The sequence below is a fragment of the Nanorana parkeri genome, unplaced genomic scaffold (assembly GCF_000935625.1).
Source record: "Nanorana parkeri isolate BGI_ZX_2015 unplaced genomic scaffold, ASM93562v1 scaffold174, whole genome shotgun sequence".
NCBI lineage: Eukaryota > Metazoa > Chordata > Amphibia > Anura > Dicroglossidae > Nanorana > Nanorana parkeri.
The window spans coordinates 107,402-129,889 of NW_017306442.1; the positions used below are offsets into that span (position 1 = coordinate 107,402).

The 22,488-nt window shown below is 40.4% G+C and overlaps 1 protein-coding gene across 1 annotated transcript in view; it reads right to left on the reverse strand.

Moving 5' to 3' along the window:
- Positions 1-6,230: 6,230 nt before the first annotated feature.
- Positions 6,231-22,488, reverse strand: part of FAM168B (family with sequence similarity 168 member B) — a 29,972-nt gene continuing 13,714 nt past the window's right edge. Inside the window, exons 2-8 of the mRNA XM_018554833.1 lie at positions 21,402-21,464; positions 21,143-21,222; positions 16,723-16,806; positions 12,550-12,692; positions 11,023-11,197; positions 9,713-9,838; positions 6,231-7,030 (exon numbers count right to left, since the gene is read on the reverse strand). Coding sequence (XP_018410335.1) covers positions 9,726-9,838; positions 11,023-11,197; positions 12,550-12,692; positions 16,723-16,806; positions 21,143-21,212 — 585 coding nt within the window. The 5' untranslated portion in view covers positions 21,213-21,222; positions 21,402-21,464 and the 3' untranslated portion in view covers positions 6,231-7,030; positions 9,713-9,725. The remainder of the gene's footprint in view (positions 7,031-9,712; positions 9,839-11,022; positions 11,198-12,549; positions 12,693-16,722; positions 16,807-21,142; positions 21,223-21,401; positions 21,465-22,488) is intronic.

Sequence of the window (22,488 nt, forward strand, 5' to 3'; positions counted from 1 at the left end):
TATATATATATATATATATATATCTATAAAACAAGCAGTTAACCCCTTGCAGTGCAGGGGTAGCCCCACTGCAAGGGTTAAGAAAAGTTCTGCTAAGTTTTATTGCTAAGGCTAGGTCTCATAAACAAATAGAAGATGTAAATATTTTTATATAGTGAATGTTAAAAGCCAGGCCCACCAGGGTCTCAGACGCCTTGCCAACACAGGGGTCACTATAACATCATTTACCACTTGAATACTTTTTATTATTTTTCAAGGTAAGATATAACAGTGTTGCCCACATAGGGGCAATAAGACAACAAGAGTGATGGAAAGGGAAGGAGGTAGGTAGGTAGAGGATGGGGGGCAGGAAGGAGATGAAGGACACAAGGTATCCCCCCCGCTCAAGGGCTCAGGACTTAAAGCTGACCATACACTGTCAGACCAACATTTATATGAAAAATCTCATCAGAATATTCGATAATGCCACCAGAGACTTGCAGAATGTCATGAAAAATTTCGTTTGATTTTAACATTCGATTTTGGAATGGAGTTTCTCGAACGCAAACCACAGCAATTCACTGGTAGAATTTTTATTTGTGTGGGAAAATTTTCCATCCTTCGATTATTTTCGTCTCTGCGGTCAAAAACAATTGTTGACAATTAACTATTACAGACATTCCAAAAACACATTTTTCAAACAATTTCTACTGCTGTACAGTCAGCTTACAGCCCATTTCCACCTTTGCAGGGGTATTTTAAAAAAAACATGCCAGCAACGTACACTGAGTGTACATGAAGCCGGCATATGAAAACAGAATGTTATATTTTTTTTATTAGCTTTCCTTTTCATATTCTCATGGAAATTTCTGCCTCTGTGCTGTGCACGCAATGTGTGTATATCTCCCCCCCCCTCCAGACAGTGTATTGTGTATAAAGGCAGAGCTGATGTTTACTGATCATGTTACAATGGGTAATGGGAGCAAGCAGCTTATTACAGTCTGACACCCTGGTGTAAGACGGATTTTCCTGTGAAGAAAATTTTGAATTTGTAGGCTTTGGGCCTAATAAAACCTTCATAAAAAAAAAATGAAAGCCTGCAATGGGAGTCATGAAAATGTACACACATATATATCATCACTGCACCTCTACATTACCACAATACATGCTAATCACCTACAAAAGGTGGAAATGGACTTTAAGATGTTTTTTGCTCTAGCTAATGGCTAGAGGGATTCAGAGATGGAAGTCCGTAATTAAGCCAGGGTTCCCAAATTTTAAGTCCTCAAACGCTAAATAACTTTTTAATAATGAGCAGCATATTGAGGTGCTCTGCTGCCTACTGCAAATTGACTCTGGCGTTTGTCCAGGCTCTAGCAATGGTTTGTTCCACAGCCAGGAAAAGAAAGGTGGACGGTTTGTGTTAAGACATAGTGAGCCTGGAATTGTGTGGTGTTAAGAGAGCCATACAGGGATTATTAAGGATGGTGATGTGGGAAGGTGTTTGGATGAGGCCACATATTCTAGACCAGATGGAAATTAGGCTCAGACAGGACCAGCAACTGTGCAAGACATCTCCCTTTTGGCCACAACCTCTAAAACATCTCTTGCAGTAGGACAGAACAGCTTTTGCTATGCGTGCAGGCATCCTATACCACCTAAAGAGAACTTTATCAGCTGATTTCAATATGGTCGTATCAAAGGAACATTTAGCTATCCTAAACCAGATCTTAACCCAATCCTCTGATGCCAGTTATTTAGGTCCTGTTCCCAATTATTAGCATAGGTGAGCATGGGATGGCATGGGCCAGTGTTTAAAGAGGAATATAGGAGAGATAGAAATAGAAAGTTTAAAGTTTTTTGAAAGGTGTTCAAAAAATTTTTTTGTGTAAGGAAACTGAATTTCTGGTGAATGTAGTGATCCAGTGTCTAATCTGGTGGTACAATGGCTTGCAAAAGTATCCCCCCACCCCTGACATTTTTCCTATTTTGTTGCATTACCACCTGACATGAAAAAGGATTTTTTGGGGGTTTGTATCATTTGATTTACATGGCATACCTACCACTTTGAAGATGCTAAATATTTTTGATACAAAACAAGAAATAAGACAAAAAAAAAAACAGAAAAAAACTTGAGCAATGCTTAACTACCCTGTTTCCCCGAAAATAAGACCTACCCCGAAAAAATAAGACCTAGCACTATTTTTGGGAATTGCTAAAATATAAGACCTACCCTGAAAATAAGACCTAGTTGTGACCATTCCCAGGGGCGGTGGTGGCATAAGGGGTAACTTGAAGAGCCGCGGGAGAAGTAAGAATCAACGGTGCCAGCGCTGGAGGAAGCGAGGCGGCACCAGAGGGAGCAGAGCCGCATAAGTCGAGCCTCCTCTATAGCGCCGGCTCCTGTCACAGGCAAAGTGATACCACATGCACTCCACCTGTGAGGAACCAATGGTGAAAGTGTGCTTCGCTCATTCTGGCCAGCGATTGGTTAGCAAATTGTTCTTGGAAAAGTACGGCACCCCTGATCACCATATTTTTGCACATTAATACATGTAGACTATTGTACATGAATAAGTGTGGATTGTTGTACATTTAAAAAAAAATAAGACCTAGTGTGTTTTTTTGAGCCAAAAAAAAACATTGGACAGTGTCTTATTTTCGCGGAAACACGGTATTCACCCCCACCAAGTCAATACTTTGTAGAGCCACCATTTGGAGCAATTAGAGCTGCAAGTCTCTTGGGATACGTCTGTTAGCTTGGCATAGCCACTGGGACTGTTAGTCTTCAAGGCAAAACTGCTCCAGCTCCTTTAAGTTGGTTGAGTTTTTTTGGAGTACAGAAATCTTTAAGTCATGCCACAGATTCTCAATTGGATGAGTAATTTTACAAGCCACTGTATCTGCAAAATTCTGTTTAAGGGGCTTCATAGTGTTACCGCAGTTTCTACCATTCAGACGTGGCGTGGGGTGAGAAAATGGTGAAAGTGAGTGGTCCGCCAGACTGACTTTTCAGTCCCGGTAGAAAGGGTTGGCTTTTGGTAATCTGTGGTAAAGGTAAGCAGGGGGACATTAGTTGGCTGGAGCAGCAGATCAAGTCCCAAACATTCAAGCTGCGAAGCATCAGACTCGAGAATGATTGTGCAGAATGTGGTCACCAAAGAAAGATCATTATCGGGGCCATTATTATTTTAGACTATTATTGAGGCCATTATTATTTTAGACTATTATTGAGGCCATTATTATTTTAGACTATTATCAGGGCCAATATTATTTTATTGCAGTTTGGGAGTTCCAGACAGGCCCAGATGGGGGTGTCCCCTGTGGCATGTAGGAAGGAAAGTTGAGTACTGTGCAGTATTTTTCTGTTAGAGATGCTGAGAGCCCATGCAGTATACAGTGTATGTTATATACAGACACAGGATCATTTTCAAATGATAAAAGGCCATTTTCAAAACAAAATCTTAACTCGTATAAGCAACACAAAAGTCAATCTTTATTCAAAACAGTATTAATACATAACAATTCTTGTTACAATAAACGTGCTTTTTAAGAATTTAAATCTGAGCTGATCTAAATCACATTATACAAAAAAGTATACATAATTGAACTTGCTCAGAATGGATACACCATCCATCGACTATTGGAGAACTTGTGTAATGTAAGAATGGTACTTTGTTTTCATTTTGGAAGACGACATTAATCTACATATAAAAAAAAAGTATGAAAACTGCAAGTAAAAGAACATTTTACGTTTCTAACAAAAATTCCAAGACTAAAAAAAAAAAATCCTTGAACATATAATGCATGCTCTAACACTTTCTGACGACGTGGCCAAATCGTTTGCATCAACCATCTGAGGCTGACAGTGTTTGTATTTCGGGTGTGACAGAAGTGCTACTTGCTTTTCTCAGAGCGGTGTTTAGAATGTTTGCTAACAACTGTATATGGAGCCAGACTACACTGCTATGGGGCTAATTCAAGCCACAAACTGTGCTGCATTAAAAGCAAATCAATTGCCTCACAAAAAAAAAAACCAACTGAACACACTGGCGCAAATCTAAGCTTACTTGTTCTATAAAGTGGCAGCATTGTTACACTTAGAAGGGAACTCCATAGATAGTAATGAATCATTAGCTACAGGCCGATTAGGTGATCTGGCGGCATCGTTCTGGTATCCAGCATTTGGCTATAAACATCCACCAGTATAAATTTCCTTCTCTTCCTGTTGCTCACAATGTGTTTCCTGTCAAGCATTCCAAGACAACAGAAAGCGCAGTTGTAGGAATGGTACAGATGGCCACTCGGCAGTCTCTATTCAATATCCTTTAGATCTACGGAACCTCTGTAGTAGAAGTCCCACCCAAACAGTTAGCTTGCATCTAGTCAGGATCAGTTCTACTTTATAATTGTTGGCGGAGCTAAAGAAGATTGCTCAATCAGATTCCATAGTTTAATGCCGACCATAGTAAGGTTCTAGAAACATTCTGACTCCACCTATCAGGTACCCCAAATTAACACTCACCGGAGCCAAATAAAACATTTTAGGTGTTCTCACACGTTTCTAAATCAAATGGCTTGATGCCCTTCGCCACATTGTTAACATAATTCACACAAGGTCATATGTAGGAAGATGTTCTCACATTTTATGATGCAGCAAATTTTCAGCCTAAGCATGTAATTTGGAGCCAAGGAATTCCATTAAAAATAGATAAAGCAATACATTTAGTACAAAATGTAGCAAAAAGCTGAAATACTTTGTAACACTCTCCCTGTTTGAGACATACAAAATCCGCAGTAATGGGGGGGGGCAATGTGAATCCTAGGTCTGCCATCCACAGACACAAAAAAGTACTTCAACGAGTGTACGATCCAACGGTGAATTTTCTCTGGCAGGATTTTAGAAGTACTGTTTTGTTAGACTCGCCTTACCGCATGCTTTGTCGTGAAAATGGCAAGCATCAAACCTGACACTACAGACATTTAGACTGGAAACCCAACACTTGTTACACGTTTGATGAACTTTATTTAAAAATTAAGTGACAAATATCTGTCCCACAAGAACAAAAACACTCTTCAGATCATTTTCCCCCATTATGTATTCTGCAGTTGGACATCTATACATCACATATGAAAAAAGTAGGCGTTGCCCTATAATTTTCATACATGTCTTTCAATAAAATATCTGCATGCTGCAAAGGGGGAAATTGATACTTGAGTGAATTGTCATGCTTTGTCCAGAAGAAAGAATTCTGAGAAAACTTCACAGGTATATGCAATATGTGGGATGCCCCCTACTGGCCAGCCAGAGCTCATACAGCCTACCAGATCGCACTGACATACCATCATATTAGCGAAGGTTAAACTGAGATGAAATAAAAACCTTTTCGTATTAAAGGAGGATCTATAAAATGCAAGGAAATAACCTAATAATTATGATAAACACAACTCCAATGGATAGGTGATAAGAGTTTATTAGTACTTTAATAACACTTGTAATTCTCAGTGTAATGCTCCATACTTAAAAACTGGATGTATGTTTCCCATGGCAACCAGACCTCTAACAGTCTGCCTGAATATTATCTTCAGGTAAAACAGAAAGCTTGTATATAATTAGGACCAAAGTGGATGTCAACTGCATGTGTCGCCTTGAAAATCAGCTGGCCCCAGGGAAGAAAAAAAACAAAAAAAACGTATAGCAGCTACAGAAATACTGGTTTGAAAACATCTTGACCTTTTCAGTCTAAAACTGTAGAGAAAAAAAAAAAAAAAAAGGGGGTGACGCTTAGAATTTACTACTTACTGACTGCCAAGTTTCCCCCTCGTCGGAAAGGTAATGGTCTGTGCGGCATGGCATCTAAATGAATAAATGACTAACAAAGCCCTTCCTAGACTCACCAGTTATGCACACTAGAATTAGGAATGTTCAGCATATTTCTTTATTTACTGTGGAATGCAAACAAAAATTCTGCACAAAGTGAGCATATCAAAAAAAAAAAAAATCATTTAAAATGTGGTCGCTGTATCGTATCATCTGAAAAAGGGGAATCAATCTCCACCTTCTAATTCCTCATCTTCACATTTCCTGATGCATAGATTTTTTTTTTTTTTTTTACTTCTCTCTGCAATGTCTTTAAATCAAAGGACTAACGTAAAAAAAAACAAAAAAAAAAACCAGATCATCTGTGTTGGGGGAATGCTAAAAGTGTCATGTCTCTTACCTGCAAGCAGCTCAGAGGCAATACTAGAAATGTGTGGCAGCAACTGTACCCCGTAATGATATAGACTTATAGTGTTCAAAGTCACACACTGCATCCTAACACTAAGAAATCTTCTTAGTTCACACAGCTAGCTGATCACATCAAAACGAGTCAGCTATTCCTATTTAAATACAAAATTAAAAAAAATCAAGAGGAATGCAAAAAAAAAAAAAAAAGATAGTATTCCTAGGTGTGAAGCCGGGTATATTATTCTGAAATACACTATTTTTATATGATGTAGTAGATTACGTTTCTCTTTAAAACATGGCACCATTTACTAGCAACAATCTTCAAAAAATGGTAGAGCAACACTCAAAGTACACACTGGGTGATTAGTCTTGCCTCAAGGTTAGGAGGCCCACCTAAAAGGGTAAAAAGGCCTTAAAAATCACTTCCCTATTCCTTTGGATTTTGCATATGATGTTTTTTGTATTTTTTTTGTTTTTCTTTGCATATGTCACTGCAATAACTGAGCAAGCTTGGGTTTGTGTTTTAACATGCATTCAACTAGATATGGATTGAAACGACTTTATAACTCCCTTTTTTATCATTAGAATTAGCTAAAAAAAAAAATTGCAAGACTGTCCACAAAACAGGATTTTCATATTAAGACAACCACTAGAGTCCCAAGATGTTAAGATATGCAATAATGGAAATCTTCGAATCCTGAATTAGTGTTAGGCAAAGTGTTGAGAGAATTCAGAAGGAAGAAACTTCTTGCTGGAGGCAGGAATGCTTCAGCACCATCTAAATAAGCCTCTTTCTTGCTTGCATATCTTCCATCTTTAAACCTGCAGAAAGGAAAACTTTATTAAAACATAAACAACAAAACAAAGAGATTTGGCAACTATGCTTATAAAAGTGGATCTTTACCACCTTTCACTAAAACTTACCTCTGCATGTGGATATGAAATCATCTTGCATTCATTAGTTCAACATTTTTCTTTTACTTACAATGACTGTTTTTCACTTCCTGGTCCTCTGGGGCACTAGTGATATAACTGTGCCCAAGCATTGCATCCTGGGAAGATCAGCAGAGCATTGCTGGGAAATCTCATCTGTAATCTCACAAGATCTCAGGAAAAGGTATCTTCTCTCCTGAGATGATGTGCATGGTCACATGTCCTAGTCACATGTGCCAGAGTTCCAGGAAGTAAAGGGAGATATATTAATCGGCCCTTAATAAAAATGGCCACTGTGAGAAGAATGGGGAGAAGAAATATAAGGTATGCAAAGACTAAAGCCGGCAATTATCTAGAAGTCCGTTTGTAGATTGTCATTACTAAATATTTCTAAAGGTGTGTTTGTTGCCATTTCACAGATAAGGGTGAAAGTTCCTCTTTAAGACATGGGGGGAGAGAAGTGAAAAGAACTGTCTGGAATGTTTTAGACTGAGAGCCAACTTACCATCATTCCTGGTTTTATGTATAAACTGGCCACACATTCACTACACTGTTCAGTATGACCGTCTCACAAGAGACACTGTATAACCAAATAAGCCAAATGCTTGTAGCCACAACGGTCAAGATCCCAGCTTATTGGCTCAGGGGTGAGAATGTTATTTTTAAACTAGGGATGCACCGATACCGATGCCAGGTACTGGTACTCGCCCAATTGCTCCGATGCCTAGCCCGATAATTTCAGTATCAGGAAGCCGGGCAGCGAGTCATTACACGCTGCCCGACTTACTGATAGACTCCATGCTTTCTCGTTACCTAGTGGCGAGAAGCATGGGGACGGCTTCCCTGCTAATCAGGAAGCCAGGTGGCAGGTCAATACAGGCTGCCTGGCTTCCTTAATGGGACTTCTGTTATCGGTATTTGGTATCGGCTAGGAATACACAGATACTTTTCAGATACCAGGGCTGATACTTGGCATTTTCATAAGAACTACCCGGGTTGCAGCTGGGACCTGGCACTGGCGCTCCACCACTGTCCTGAAATCATTAATTGATATTGTTTTAGAAAAAAACTGTCACATGGCAATAAACAAAAGTATCAGTACTTGTATCTGTGAGGACTTGGGCAAGTATCAGTACTTGGAAAACTGGCATCGGTGCATCACTTTATTAAGATTTATAAAAAAACTAAATCATACATTAAAACAGAGATGTACAAATCCCAGGAGCTCCGTGTGCCCCTTACAAATGACATCTGCCTCCTAACTTTTGAATTTGTCTCCAGTCTTGGAGCTCGAAGTATCTGTACTTATACTGAGTACGGTACTTGGTATCGGTGCATCCCTAGTATCGGCGAGTATCTAAAGGTAGCGGTGTAGCCCTAATTTTAACACTGATAAAATCACATTTAAGGAGGTCAAAATCAGGCAGAGATAAAACTGAAACAAAAACAGACATTGCCTTACAGCAGTATTCACAAAAATGTCTTTCCAATCATCATCAAGAATGATTTTTTTTGTGTGTGGCATATATGCTATATGTGCCAAAATTATATATCTCAAAGAAACAGTTTTCTTAAGTTTCAATTGTAGAACTAAACATTAAAAAAATTATCCATCTGTTCTTTTAGAGATCTAGAATGTCAACTGCGCTTAAACAGTACCCTGAAAATGTTACCTTTAGTCTTTAATTCCTCCTGAAATATAATAGTGCACTTCCTGCACCTCATAGCTGTATATCTGCTGTGTGAGGTCATGTAAGGCACTGGGCCAGCTAGTCTCAAGATTTAGTGATGTCACTTCTGGCCTGCTCACAGCTTTCCTTGCTGGAAGGGAAGCTGTATCTGATGACCTGCAAGGAAAGGATCTCCCATGCTTCATTCATTATATAGATCTGGGTTTTCTCCATCTCTTCTGCGGTTTCTTAATCATTACCTAACCAGTTATCAAATCCCCAGCCATCAGGGGGGCAACTGACAGTGGCGTTACAAGGGGGGTGCGGAGACCGAACGCCCGACAGTATCAGGAGAGAGGAGGGGACCCGGCGGCATACCTTATCCCGCCGGGTGACTGTCCCCTCCTCTCTGCCGGCGTCCATTAGGTATCAGAGCACTGCCGCGCGTGCGCCATGACGTCATCGGGCACGCGCGTGGTGATGTCACACGCAGTGACGTCTCGGTGGGGTGACACTCTGTTACCGCTCCGGGTGTCACCCAGCCTCTGGACGCCCCTGAACTCTGACATGAGGTAGCAAAGCCCTGCCTAAACCAAGATGGTCACATTCACACAGAGCACAAGGAGACATGGTAAACTAGTAATGGGGAAAACAGCCTCAGGGAGACCACAGGCAATACTGGTGAATGGTCCTTTGCCTTTTGTGGGCACTACTTCCAGGGTTCTGGTTCTCTTAAACATGGTGAAAAAGTTCAAGGTTTTCTTTAGGGGTCTTTTGTAACCATAATTGTAACAAGAAACATAAATCCAGAAATAAAACGAACATTTATCCTCAATCATATTCCAAACACATAGCAGGAGACTGTGTAGTTGTAGTATAAAGTGGCATGACATACACTTACACTGGTAGGTTAATCACCACTGTGGTGGGACATAACTATAAGTTGGGGTCCCTTGAGGCCGGTATCCAGGCATTGTGACCTGATGAGGAGCTACTTGAGTGGGTGAATGGGTGGTCAACAACGTACCTAGAAAACAAAGATTTCCAATAATAAAATGCAACTTCAAAATATAATTGCTGTATAAAAACTTACAAACAAGTCCTAGCTATACAGGACCACCCATTTATAGAGCGTTAATAGGCATATACATAGCTGAGACACTAGTGACTGTACGGGCGCACATTTGAGGTCACCAGAAAGACATGCACCGATGGTAGAACCAAACGCCTAGAACACACCTGGGCGATACACAGAGCATAAGATGAAAAACACAAACAGTTTTTATTTAGCAAATGGGAGAACTAAAGTGTGTAAATCCAAGCTGAACTTCTACCGAAAAAGCAGAAACATGCATATAGCTTCAGCTGTCTATTTCTCTGGATTTACTGATCATGTTGATATGTGCTTCACACTGACATAGCCTCTGTTTATGTGAGGGATGTCCAGATACCAGTGCCTGATTGCAGCTGGGACAGGGCCCTGGTACTCCACCACTGTCCTGAGATCATTCATCTGTATTTTAGAAAAAAACTGTCACATGACCATAACAAAAATGTATCCTTACTTGTATCTGGGAGCACCTGGACAAGTATCATTTCTTGTACTTGAAAAAAACGGTATCGGTGCATCACTTATATATATCTTTATATGAAACAAATAATACATTAAACAGAGATGTACAAATCCCAGGAGCTCCGTGTGCTCCTTACAAATGACAGCTGCCTCCTAACTTGTTTTTCTCTAGTCTAGTCTTGGAGCTGGGAAAGTATCTGTACTTGGTATCTGAACATCCCTAGTTCATGTATCTCATCTTATGCGAAGTTAGAATTGCTCACATGCACAAAAAGGTAAACGCAACAGCCAGACTGAGGAAACAGCAGTCTAAAAATGGGCATATTTTTTGCCTCAGCCAACACAATGGATAAAAAATAAATACAGTAACACCTCGGGGCTCACGAACGCTTCGGTTTGTGAACAATTTAGTTCACAAAACGGAAAGTTAGGCAAAATTTTGCTTCCGTTCGCGAACGCCACATCGGGTGACGAACACGACTGCAGCCATCTTCCCCGCCCTGACACGTGGTTCTGGCTTCCTCTAGTCGAGATCGCAGTTTGAGTCGGTTCGCCAGTAATTCGGTTCACAACCAGAATCGTGGAACGAATTAAGCTCGTGAACCGAGGTACCACTGTAAATAAAAATGTAGAAGTACCTGCTGACATTGCCATGGTGGTCCCAGCTACCATCCCCATGGCCATCGCGTTACCTCTTGGAGGAAGGGGTGCAGGATACATAGTTGCAGGCATTCCATTTGGCTGCACAACAGTGGTGTGATGGATTACGTGTGGAGGAGCTGCATACAGGGGCTGTGTGTAGTACGCTCCTTGCTGTAAAAAGGACATTAGGGGAAAAAAATGCAAACATCAGAATTTGTACAATTTACAGAAGACAATTGAGCTGAATTTCTAAAGCTGGACAGACAATTAAAGTCTAGAAAGATTTACAAAATCCAGAATATAAAACTAGGTTGTAAAGATATCATGCAAGGGCCTACCTGATATATTCAAACCAAAACTCAGTATATGCAATGAGACATGCCCTCACACTACACAGCACAAAACACACAGGCTGCAGGTTATGAGGGAGGGGGAAAAAAAAGGGGTGATACAATGAGATTTTAACATGTTTCCAATTTACAGGCCAACATGAAGGCCAGACGTGCGTGTTTGCTCACTAGTGCCTGATTTTACCCAGTTTAAAGTGGAACTCCAGGGAAAAACAGTTTTTTCACACAGCAGTTACCTCTAATAATCTAAATCTCAGCACTCTTCTTCTGTCACTGTGGGTGATAGTTCCGGTGGTTACAGTTTGAGGTTAGCGTAGTTTACACTCCCCTTCACCTCTTGTCAATTCACTAAAAGTCTTGTATTATTTTTTTTTACTCAATACAAGGCGTCCTGTGATTGGACGAGGGGAGAGTAAACTACAGGATCTCCCCTTGTCCATTCCCAGAATACAATGCATATTGAGGAATGGATGAAAGGAGAGTGAATTACACCATCTGTGCATTGTGCTAGAGCCAGACCGGTCAGTGCCAGGAGAAGAGTGCTGTACTTAGTATCCGGCATGAATCAAGTGTCATACTGTAACAACACAGCACTGAGGGCATAGGATACTAAGAGGTAACCGATTTACATTGTGAGCTTTCCAAAAATGTGTTTTTGTCCTGGGGTTCCTCTTTAAATAGCCGTTTCAATTCATGCATGTTAAATCTTTGGCATCCTATTAAGCAATATGTAATGGATTATAGAGAACAGCTGTCCGTGACTATATGCTGGATAGAAATAAGAGTTAATGCTTATATTGGTCTCTTAGGGGTCATATTCATTCCCTATTTATCCCTGGCACTATATTGAGAGCGAATCCCTTCACATGTAGTCAGCCTGTACAACTAACCTATCCTTCACAACCACATTTCGATGACAGAAGGGCATAAAATAACAACCCTTACTGCACAGAAGGCTCCAGAAGCAGTCTTTGCTTACCTTCCCTGCTGCCACAATGTGCTGCTGGAGCCCGCCTACCCTAAAATAGTTGGGCAAATTTTGACTTTTAAAAGTCCAAATCTGCATAGGATTACAAAATCAAATCACAGCATGAAAACACGAAAAACTGATTCTCTGTGAAATACGTCTTTGGAGAAATGTCTTTGTACAACTTAAAAAAAAAAAAAAAATACCTGTGCATATGGATTTTGCTGGGGGTAGGCACTTCGTACTGGGTATACTGCAGTCTGGTAAGGATTGGGAGAGGAAGAATAAGGTGACACGGTCCCACTGGTGGGAGAACATGACACTTTGTATGGCGTTCCAGGTGTATATCCTGTAACCAGAAACAACAATTAGCACAGAACTTCAGATACGGTATTGCAAGCAGAAAGTGACTTGAAATGAAATCATACAGCTTGGTTACTGATGCACCAGCTTGTGTTTTTCTCAGTACTCATATTGAAATATCCTCCATCCAAAATGACTAAATTAATATCACCCATGAAGAAAAACACAGCTTATACACTTCAAAACGCTTAGAAAGGAAGACTAAACAATATATTCTAGAAGTCCTCACCGAGTCAATCCTTTAATATCATCCTGGAAATAATTTCAAAAGAGACTTTCATATTTTCCTTGAAATTGCATATCTTGATTACTGTATTTAATACGATTTGTAAATGCTACTCTATATAATCAGGAAATGTGAATGTATTCCCTCCATGACGGTTTGAGCTTGTCCAGCCTTATTGTGGCCACAGACGTATCTAAACCAGTGTTTTTCAACCACTGTGCCCCGTGAGATGTTTTCTGGTGTGCCGTCAATAAATCGTTAATTATTTTGATCGATCAAAGTTACTCACCTCTCCGCCGGCTTCCGGGTCTTCCATCGGAGATCCGGTGACGTCACGGACATAGTCACCGGACTCCTAATTTTTGTGTTTATTTGATTCCTATTCAAGAGAATTACTTTATATATAGTCAATATAGGCACAGAGGTAAATTTTTTTAACATTTTCTAATGGTGGTGTGCCTCGTGATTTTTTTCATGAAAAAAGTGTGCCTTTGCACAAAAAAGGTTGAAAAACACTGATCTATACGATCAATGTGACTAAATAAAATGAACAAGAATTTCCCAAATAATCAATTTAACGAACTTTTGATAATTTCAACTCTGCCAAACTTATTGGCTGTGGTGGAATTTAGTTGATCAGTTAAAGTGACACTAAACTCAGGAGTTAAATCCTAAAACTACATCCGATTTCCTTAACTATTACCAAAAATATGTTATTTGTGTATCACTCAGCTGTAGATCCTCCAAATCATCTCTGAATTGGTGTTGACACTGTCCTTCCTTCTGGAGGGGGGCTACTTTTGTTCCTCATCGTCCCTGTGTGTGTTGTAAAGTAGTCACCTCTCCAAGCTCGCTCCTGTGATGGACTACAATCTCAATACAAATTAGTAAACTAAACATGAGATTGTAGACCATCATATACAATGTGGGAAGTGTTTTAATGGTCAGGATAAGAGTGGCAGAGGGTATGACAGCAGGCATTATGTACATTGAGTGCCAAGGGTATTAACATCCTGAGGTAGTGTACGTGGATGGAGCACTAAAGCACAGTCACATGTAAAAATCAGAAACCGTTTTTGGTTGTAGTCAGCATTTAAATTTACATTTCAGTATTTGCTGCCAGAACGAGATTTTCATTTTCATACAAATGGCTGAAGCCGACACCATTTACATCCATACAGACTAGAATAATTTCTGGTAAACTAATACAACACAGAACAGACCACAGTTTCACATCCAGGTGCAAACTATAAACCACCAACAAGATTTAGCAGCAAGAAGTTCTTAAATATGCTTGCACATTCCTGATTAGACCTACACCAAGACCATCATTGCAATCAGATCTGGTCACAAAATCCCTGAACTCATGCTTTTAAAGTAAACCTGCGGTCCGGCTAAACATTCCAATGACCATTGCTGCAGCTTCATAAAAAGGTGTGAATACATACAGTGAGTTCCAGGTTCCAACCCCCAGGGCAGATTGAGCTCCATGAATTGCCCATGCAAACAGACAGACTCCTGTGCAATCCACCTTACATCCTACAAATAAAACGTCCCCAGCGGTCGAGTGATTTATCAACCTGGCATTACAGCTCACATATGCTTTGCCTTTCCGAATAGGCACTTCAGGGTTCAGCTTGTAAAACTAAAAATAGATGACTTATTCCTTGTGTTACTTGCTCTTCTGCAATGAGATCACTTTAAAAAGTTTACATTTATAGCAAGTTTATGTTAAAATCCTGCAACGTGACAGGCACGCTAGATCCCTAGGGCATTATGCTCACTTTCATGTCTAGGAGTTATGGAACCAGAGCAAAAATACGCTGGCTCAGCCACCTGCAGGTTGAAGGACTTTGGATCGAACATGATCAATAGGCCCCAACCCAGGAATGTAGTGTGCCAGACTGCTTTAAGAGATCTTCCCTTGCCCACATAGGAAGGACAAATATAGTCCAAGTCTTTACTAATCCAAAGTTTTGATGTTGTTCTTGGACCTTATAGAGGTTCATTAAGACAGAGCAGGACAAACCACATTAGGAGCCAGGAAGCTGGCTCCTAACATCTGAGGGTTTTTTTTAGTGATTGTCCATAATGTTGGCTCCTGAATTCCATAGAAATTGTGTCACCCTTGATTAAGAGATGATAAAGACAGACTATTATTTATTTCCTGTCTGCGTGGTGGATCTGATCCTGCCTTTTGCCACTCAGAAATTGTCCAAGTCCAATGTTAAGATCGTATTGAAGGTCTCATCACCTTAGGTTCCTATGAGTATAGTATCTGGCCATCTATGGCCAGTCTTATACACAATTTATTTTCAGGCTCATCACAGCTACCTCTCATACAATTGGTGCAAAAAAAAAAAAACCAGATGATCACACCACCACATTGAAAAAGCCATTCTCTGCTTTGTATATTGCAAACACCTTTGTATCACACAAAGCAGAGTATGCAAAGTGCAGAGATGTACAGAAAGTGGAGACAGCTGTAGTGCTAGTCATGACACATATACATAGAGCTTGTCAGTGATTATAATACATAGTAATTCAGTACCCATCATTAAAAGGAAGAAGATTGCTTGGCGCTGAATGTGGGTTCTGCAGCTATAAGATCTAGATGCAAAAACTTCCCTGCTAACAAATAACTCAGTTTATTCACTAACGGATAGAACTACAAGGAGGGTTAAAACTGGATACACCTTCCACCACATGAACATTTTATAAAGTTTAATATGGAGCTGGTTACAAATGCAACAAAGTGCAATATGAACATAAAGGAAGAACTAAAAGGAGGAAGAGAAAAAATAAAAAGGCAACAAGAACCAATAGGATTGAATAAACCCTTACACAGACATACAATAATAATGCAAGGTGGAACGTTGAACGTTGTGTGGTGGAAATCTTAGAATGTTAAGAGATTCCATAACGCTAATTAAAACTCAAACCCATCCCTCCATTTTAATAACTCATCTTAGGGGAAATTGACTGCCACCCATTTAAGAGATTTTAGTTTGTTCTTTTTCTACTTACTTAGGTCTCCTATTTGCCTAACTCCCCTGTGGCTCGCAGTCGCCTCTACCAGTCATCCGGCGTTGCAGTCTAGGCCTGTGATGACCAGTCCCCTTCATGGTGACAACACTATGCAGTCTTCTAGAACCTGGGAGGTTCCCCACTACAGGACAGCCAGTAGGAAGTGTCCATGTCAACAAGGTAGTGATGTAAATTCCACTCAGTGAGTCATAAATTAGAAGGGTGAGGGGGGTTTATAGATTTCTGGGAGGAAGGGACATTAAAGTGTTTCATAAAAATGAAATACAAGTCATTCACTTGGCCACAGATTTGAGTAACCATTTGAAGAAAATAGATGACTATCAAATGCTATACCAATGACCAAACAGCTAAAAACACAAATAAAAACACAAATATAGCCTGACATCCCTCACATTCCCTGAAATGTACCGTAGCCAATATGCCTAATAATTCCTTTGTACTGAATCTGTATTTTACCTATAGCTCATATCCTCTGCTCTGGAGTTTGTAAGCATAACATGTATGTTACACGACAACTGTGCAACAATTGTCTCTGGGTTATGTTAATCCGGTTGTCTGTTTTTTTTTTTATTGTTTTCTTCTCTTTTCTTTTTTGTTTGTGTATAGGTTGTATAACAATTGATAAAACCAATAAAAAGCATCTTTAAAAAACACACAAATATAGAATTGAGGATGTTACAACAATTAAACTAACTATATCAGTTACAAAATATAACTTAGGTGAAGAACAAGCACAACTTACCTGACGGGAAGGCAGGATTTGCACCAGCGTACATATTAGGTGAGTAGGCAGGAGCTGCTGCAGCATATCCCATTGGGAAGCCAACTGAGAGAAACAGGCGAGTTAATACAAACTCCAATAAATGTGAACATAATGCAATCAAATAATAAATGCCGACGTATAAAGTATGGATTAAGACCAAGCACAACTTCAGTTACTAGGTCAAGAAAAGCATTTTCCTCAACAGCCTTATGCCAGCAGTTAGCTAATAAAATCTGATAGGAACACGCATTTTGTATATCATGTGACAGGTCTGAATTGCCCAGGTTTGACAAGTTCACTTTAAAACGTGGCCATGAAGATTTACAGCTTAAGTGCACATCAACTTTTATTTGCCTTAACTGGGAAAGTAGCAGGTTTGATTTATAGCAAATCACACAAAGCATCTTACCTTCCCTGTGCTCAACTGCCACCCAGATCAACTGCAAGATTCCAGACAAAAACCCAGGGGGGGAATTTATCAAAACTGGAGCAGACACAATCTGGAACAGCTGTACACGGCAACCAATCAGCTTCTCTCTTCAGTTTGTTCAGTTAAGATTTGAAAAAAAGAGGAATGCTGATTGGTTGCCATGCACAGCTGCTCCAGATTCTGTCTGCTCCAGTTGTGATAAATTCCCTTCCCCCATGCTTCTAAGTAAGGTGGACATTCCAGCTTTTAGGCCCCATTCACACTGAGCGATTTATCGCGGTGGTTATTTCGCTCTCCAATGCATGGCAATGGGGCTCTGTCCGTCGCTGTCGCGGGTCGTGCCTCGCTACAGAGGGACCCTTTTTGGAGCGGATTTTGCCGCTATTCTAGTTTGCTCAATGCAACCATTTGCGCGATATCGCACGACAAACTGTGCGATATCGCGCAAAATGCAAATCGCGCGATTTGCAAATCGCTCAGTGTGAATGGGGCCTTGTGATAGTGCAAGAGAACTATATAACCCTATGTCAGTTTTACATTTCTCAGAAATTTGCAGAGATTTCTAGGTATCTGGCAGGAGATTGGGTTGGGGGGGAGAGCACAGGGATGGCAATAACAGGATTCGTATTGTTCCTCCTACACAGTGGTCCTGTTTCCTTGCCTACTATGGGCAAAATTCAGGTTTCATCTTAAAGGTTAACAATGGGTCACATCAAACAGGATAAAACAGGGACACTGTTACAGTCTATCCTGACTCAAATACCACTTAGATGCACAACACCCAGCAACTAGCACTATGGCTTTGCCAGCATACACCGGGCAACTAGAAAATTCAGGGGATTCTTTATCCCCGAGATGTTTCCACAACAGCAGAAGACAACTGTTGGCTCTAAAGCAGGGGTCTCAAACTCATTTGACTCAGGAGCCACTCGACAATTCTTTTTCTCCCATGGGGGCCAGCCTGAAAAATGTCGTACATCAAAATAAAATGTAACTATATCCAGTATGGTACTACGGACTCCAATACACTCACAATAAGGCCTCATTCATATCTGTTGGTTTAGGTACGATTGGGATTCCTGCATCAGGAGCTTGCGTTGTAAACGCCTGCATACCACATGTAATTGTATGTGATATGATTACATGCGATTCGAAAACACTCTCCTTGGTTGCACAATCGATGAGTCCAGGGAGAGTGACTGAATCTTAACCGAATGCAATCATATCACATATTACATGCGCTGTGCAGGCGTTTACATGCAGCCCCATATAAAATAAAACCCCCTCCCACCCAAATATAAAATAAAATACAGAGCCCCCTCTCCTGCTTACCTTTTTGCAGGGAGGAGGCAGATCGATCCCTGGTGCTCTAGTGGTGATTAGTAAGGTCTGCTGCAGACCTCACTAATACATCCTTTCTTTCGGAGCTCAGAACTGAGCTTCAGCCGAAAAAATCTCAGTGCCAGGAGATCTTGGCATCCGATAGAGATGCAGACCGTGTAGCTGCTCCCGCAAGTCAGTTATGCGGTCCGTGACTGTGTACCAGACTTGCGAGCTGGCCGCACAGTACCAGCTCACGGGCCGCAAGTGGCCCACGGGCCGGTACTTGAGAACGCTGCTCTAAAGGATTACTACGGGGGGTTAGAGGTAGTACTGCTCCCTCTAAAGACTCAATTATATATCAACTTCTTAGGTTATGGGATTTGGCTCAAAAGAAACTTCATCTGACCTTTGTGTGTAAATAAAGTCCTTTGTGGTAGAATTGTTACTGGGACTCTATACTGTCCCTAATGCTAAGCTTTGGATGTTAAAAAAAAAGGACCTTTACCCATAACCTCAAAATAACAACAAAGACACCTTTAGAAATGTTTGGTAATGCCAATCTACAAAACACATACTTCTAGATAATTGCCGGCTTTGTATTATTTTCATACCATATTTTTCTTTTCACAGTGGCCATTTTTACTAAGGGCAGATGAATCGGTCTCCATTTACTTCCTGGAGCTCTGGGACATGCGACTAGGATGTGTGACCATGCACATCATCTCAGGGGAGGAATATGCCGTTCCCTAAGAGTACAGATGAGATTTCACAGCAATGCTCTGCTGATGTAACCTTCCCAGGATGCAATGCTTGGGCACATTACATCAGTTTTGCCAAAGAGAACCAGGAAGTAAATAAGAAATTGTAAGTAAAATGAAAATATGTTTAACTAATAAATATGAGATGATTTCATATCAGCATGCAGAGAAGCATGCTGATTTGATTTTTAGCCAAAGGGGGTAAAGGCCCACTTTAAGGGGCGTTGCAATTTCTACATCAGGTTCTGGGTACTAATGGAGTGAAACCCTTTTCATAGTTGAAAGTTTAATTTGCCTCATTTTATGTTTTCACATTTTACAATTATGACATGCCCTTCGTTCAGTTTCCTGCAGGTGTCCCTGTTCTACTTGAAGTCCCTGTGATGTGATTACATTAAAATGTGGTACCACTTCTACAAACTTCTAAACTTATTTATCTCCTATACAAGGACTCTTCTTACTCCTCAAGCTGTTCGATTAGGTTGCAAACCTAATAGTAGAAAGGTTCGGGAACTGGGATGAGGCGTTGGAGACCTGCAAGTTAGCTTCCCCTAAAATATCCGATAAGACTTATTCAATTGCATATCCTTCATAGATCATATCAGATTTCTGAATGACTTTCCAGATCCTGCTCTTCACATAGTCCAATTGGCTGGTCTGCTCTGGGCACTTTCATTTAATTTGGAGTTGTCCAATTACACAAAGATATTGTAGTCAGGTGGTCAGATTCTTTATTAACATGGGTTCCCCCAGTCACTCTTAACCTGAATTATTGTCCGCGGGGAATATTTTTGTACTTGAATTTAGACAAATTCTCTATTGCGTTTTTACAAGAAACTGTTTCTTGCACGAAAATGGTTTGCCAGCACGTGGATTCAGGCCTTATCACCTTCTTATGCTACTTGGTTTGCTCAGATCAATGCTACTTTGCCATATAAAAAACTTTGTGAACACAGAGGCTGTCCCACTAAATTCCAAAAGATTTGGGAACAGTGGTTTGACAACTCTAAATCTTGTAACTCCTTAGAAATTGTATGCCATGCCTACAAGCATGCATCTGTTTTACTGTATCCTTAGTGATCACTGTATTAACAGTTCTGTTAGATCCTCCCGGTTTATTTCTATTTAGTAATTTTTTTTCTGCATATGCATATTGCAATGTGCATTGTTCTGACTGGCTTGTTTGATTCTATTTTGTTTAATTTCTGTTCAATAAAGTTTCTCCTTTTGAATGTGGAATGAATCAAGCCAAGAATTCTCACTCTTCCCCACAACAGAAATAGCCCAATATATAAGCAGTTACAAACAAAGCAGTAATGGAGTGAACTGTTGCACTCAGATAATTGCCAAATACTGAACTAAACAAATGCTTTAAAGTAGTAGCTCAACATAAAAAAACGTTGTTGAATGCTCCAGGGGACAAAGCGTATGTAGCATTTAATCCTGTTCAGATCTGTGCTGTAGTTGGGGAAATATCATATATTTTTCCCTGTTAGTGCTGGTTGTAGCTCCACCCCAGGCTAAAGCCCAATTTATGGATATTCCTATGGGGAGGGAACAGCCAACACTATAGCCACAACCCCCTCTCTGATTGCAACTTTGAAATACTGCTGTGATCAAAAAATGGAGAATGAGATTGCTTACTATGGGACAATAGCCAAAGCCCTCCAATTTATTACATGGTTGTCTGTATGACATTGCCCTTGGGTGCATTACTTGCACAAGATCAGGACAACTTTCCATTATCTCCTAACAAGTATCCTCCTAATTTTCATGTTACTGCTGTATAATGCTCTACCGCTCCTGCGTGGCCACAACTGTTATGTTGTACCCTTTAAAAATAAATTAAAAATGACAAAAACAGAAAAAAAAGGGCAAAACTACCTACCAGGATATCCAATACCTTTGGCATTTGCATATGGAACCCCTGAAGATCCAGGGCTATAGACGGGATTCATGATTTTAGATCTAGAAAAATGAAATATGATCATTACAGTTTGAAGGATAATTTGTCCACCTAAATTAAATTACTACCCGTGTATACCCGTCTTCAGTCAAGATTTCTTCACACCCCACAGAGATGACAAAATTAAGATTTCACAGAGAAACTTATCATAAAGCTGGTTTACTGAGAGATAAAAACTTACAAGATTCGTGGATGACTTCAGTGTCACTTAATCCAATCTTGTAAAAGTATTTCCAAGATATAACTAGGAAGAAAACAAAACAAAAATCAATACAGTGCTACTATGTAAACAGCATGAAAGACAAATCACAAATGTGTAAAAGGTAGCTTTGTCATATGACGGAACCAGAAAGAAATGCCACTGTACAGGAAAGCCCTGATTGCAGATTTGGCTGAAGGCAATATTATCCCTCCCCACTCAGGTCACCCCCAACCACCTCATTGCTGCAGACAATGTGACTTGCAGCAGATTGGGGCATCCACAGTGTTAGCCAAAACTAAGTCAAGCAAGGACAACATAACAAAATCCTAGAGGTACACATCCTGCAATATATCCAGAATATCCTATAACTTGGGACGTAGCTAGAAATAAATTCATTATGGACAGATGGCCCTGGGGCTTGATCACACCATCTCCAGACCAGATCTGGATGAGTTTCTGCACATACAATTATGTGCTTTTTTGTTGCGTTCCGTTGCATTTTTCTTTCTTCAATGCTAGATTTTGCTATGGGAGTGAAGAGTAACATCATTTCAGTAATAAACTCCGGAACTTACTCATTTGGTGCATGGACCAATAGCACAGCAACATAGGACAATGAGAACACAGATCTCTTAACCCCTTCGTGACTGACGACGTACAGTGTACGTCGCCAGCATCGGGGCTGTTTAAACAGACTCCCGGCGACTTTTGCAAAAAATGAAAAAAGGGCCTCAGTCATGAAGGGGTTAAAGTGATAAAGTCACATTCCTCCCCCCATGCTGGTGCCGGTCTCTGATCAAGCGCTGACTGCTGTATCTTCCGTGTCCCACGGTGTCTGTCAGACGTGCACGCTGCTGGCTGCGTGCATTGACTTACACTGCGTCTCTCCTCTTCTCCCGGCCCAAGATCTCTACTGCGCATGCGCCCTCCCCTGGATGGAGCAAGCGGCGGAGATGGAAGTAATAACTTGTTTGGTAACTTAATTTTTTTATGTTTTTGCATAGGTCTACTGCTTGCGAGCAGTAAATATATGCAAAAGAAAAAAAAAAAAAAAAAAAAAACAATA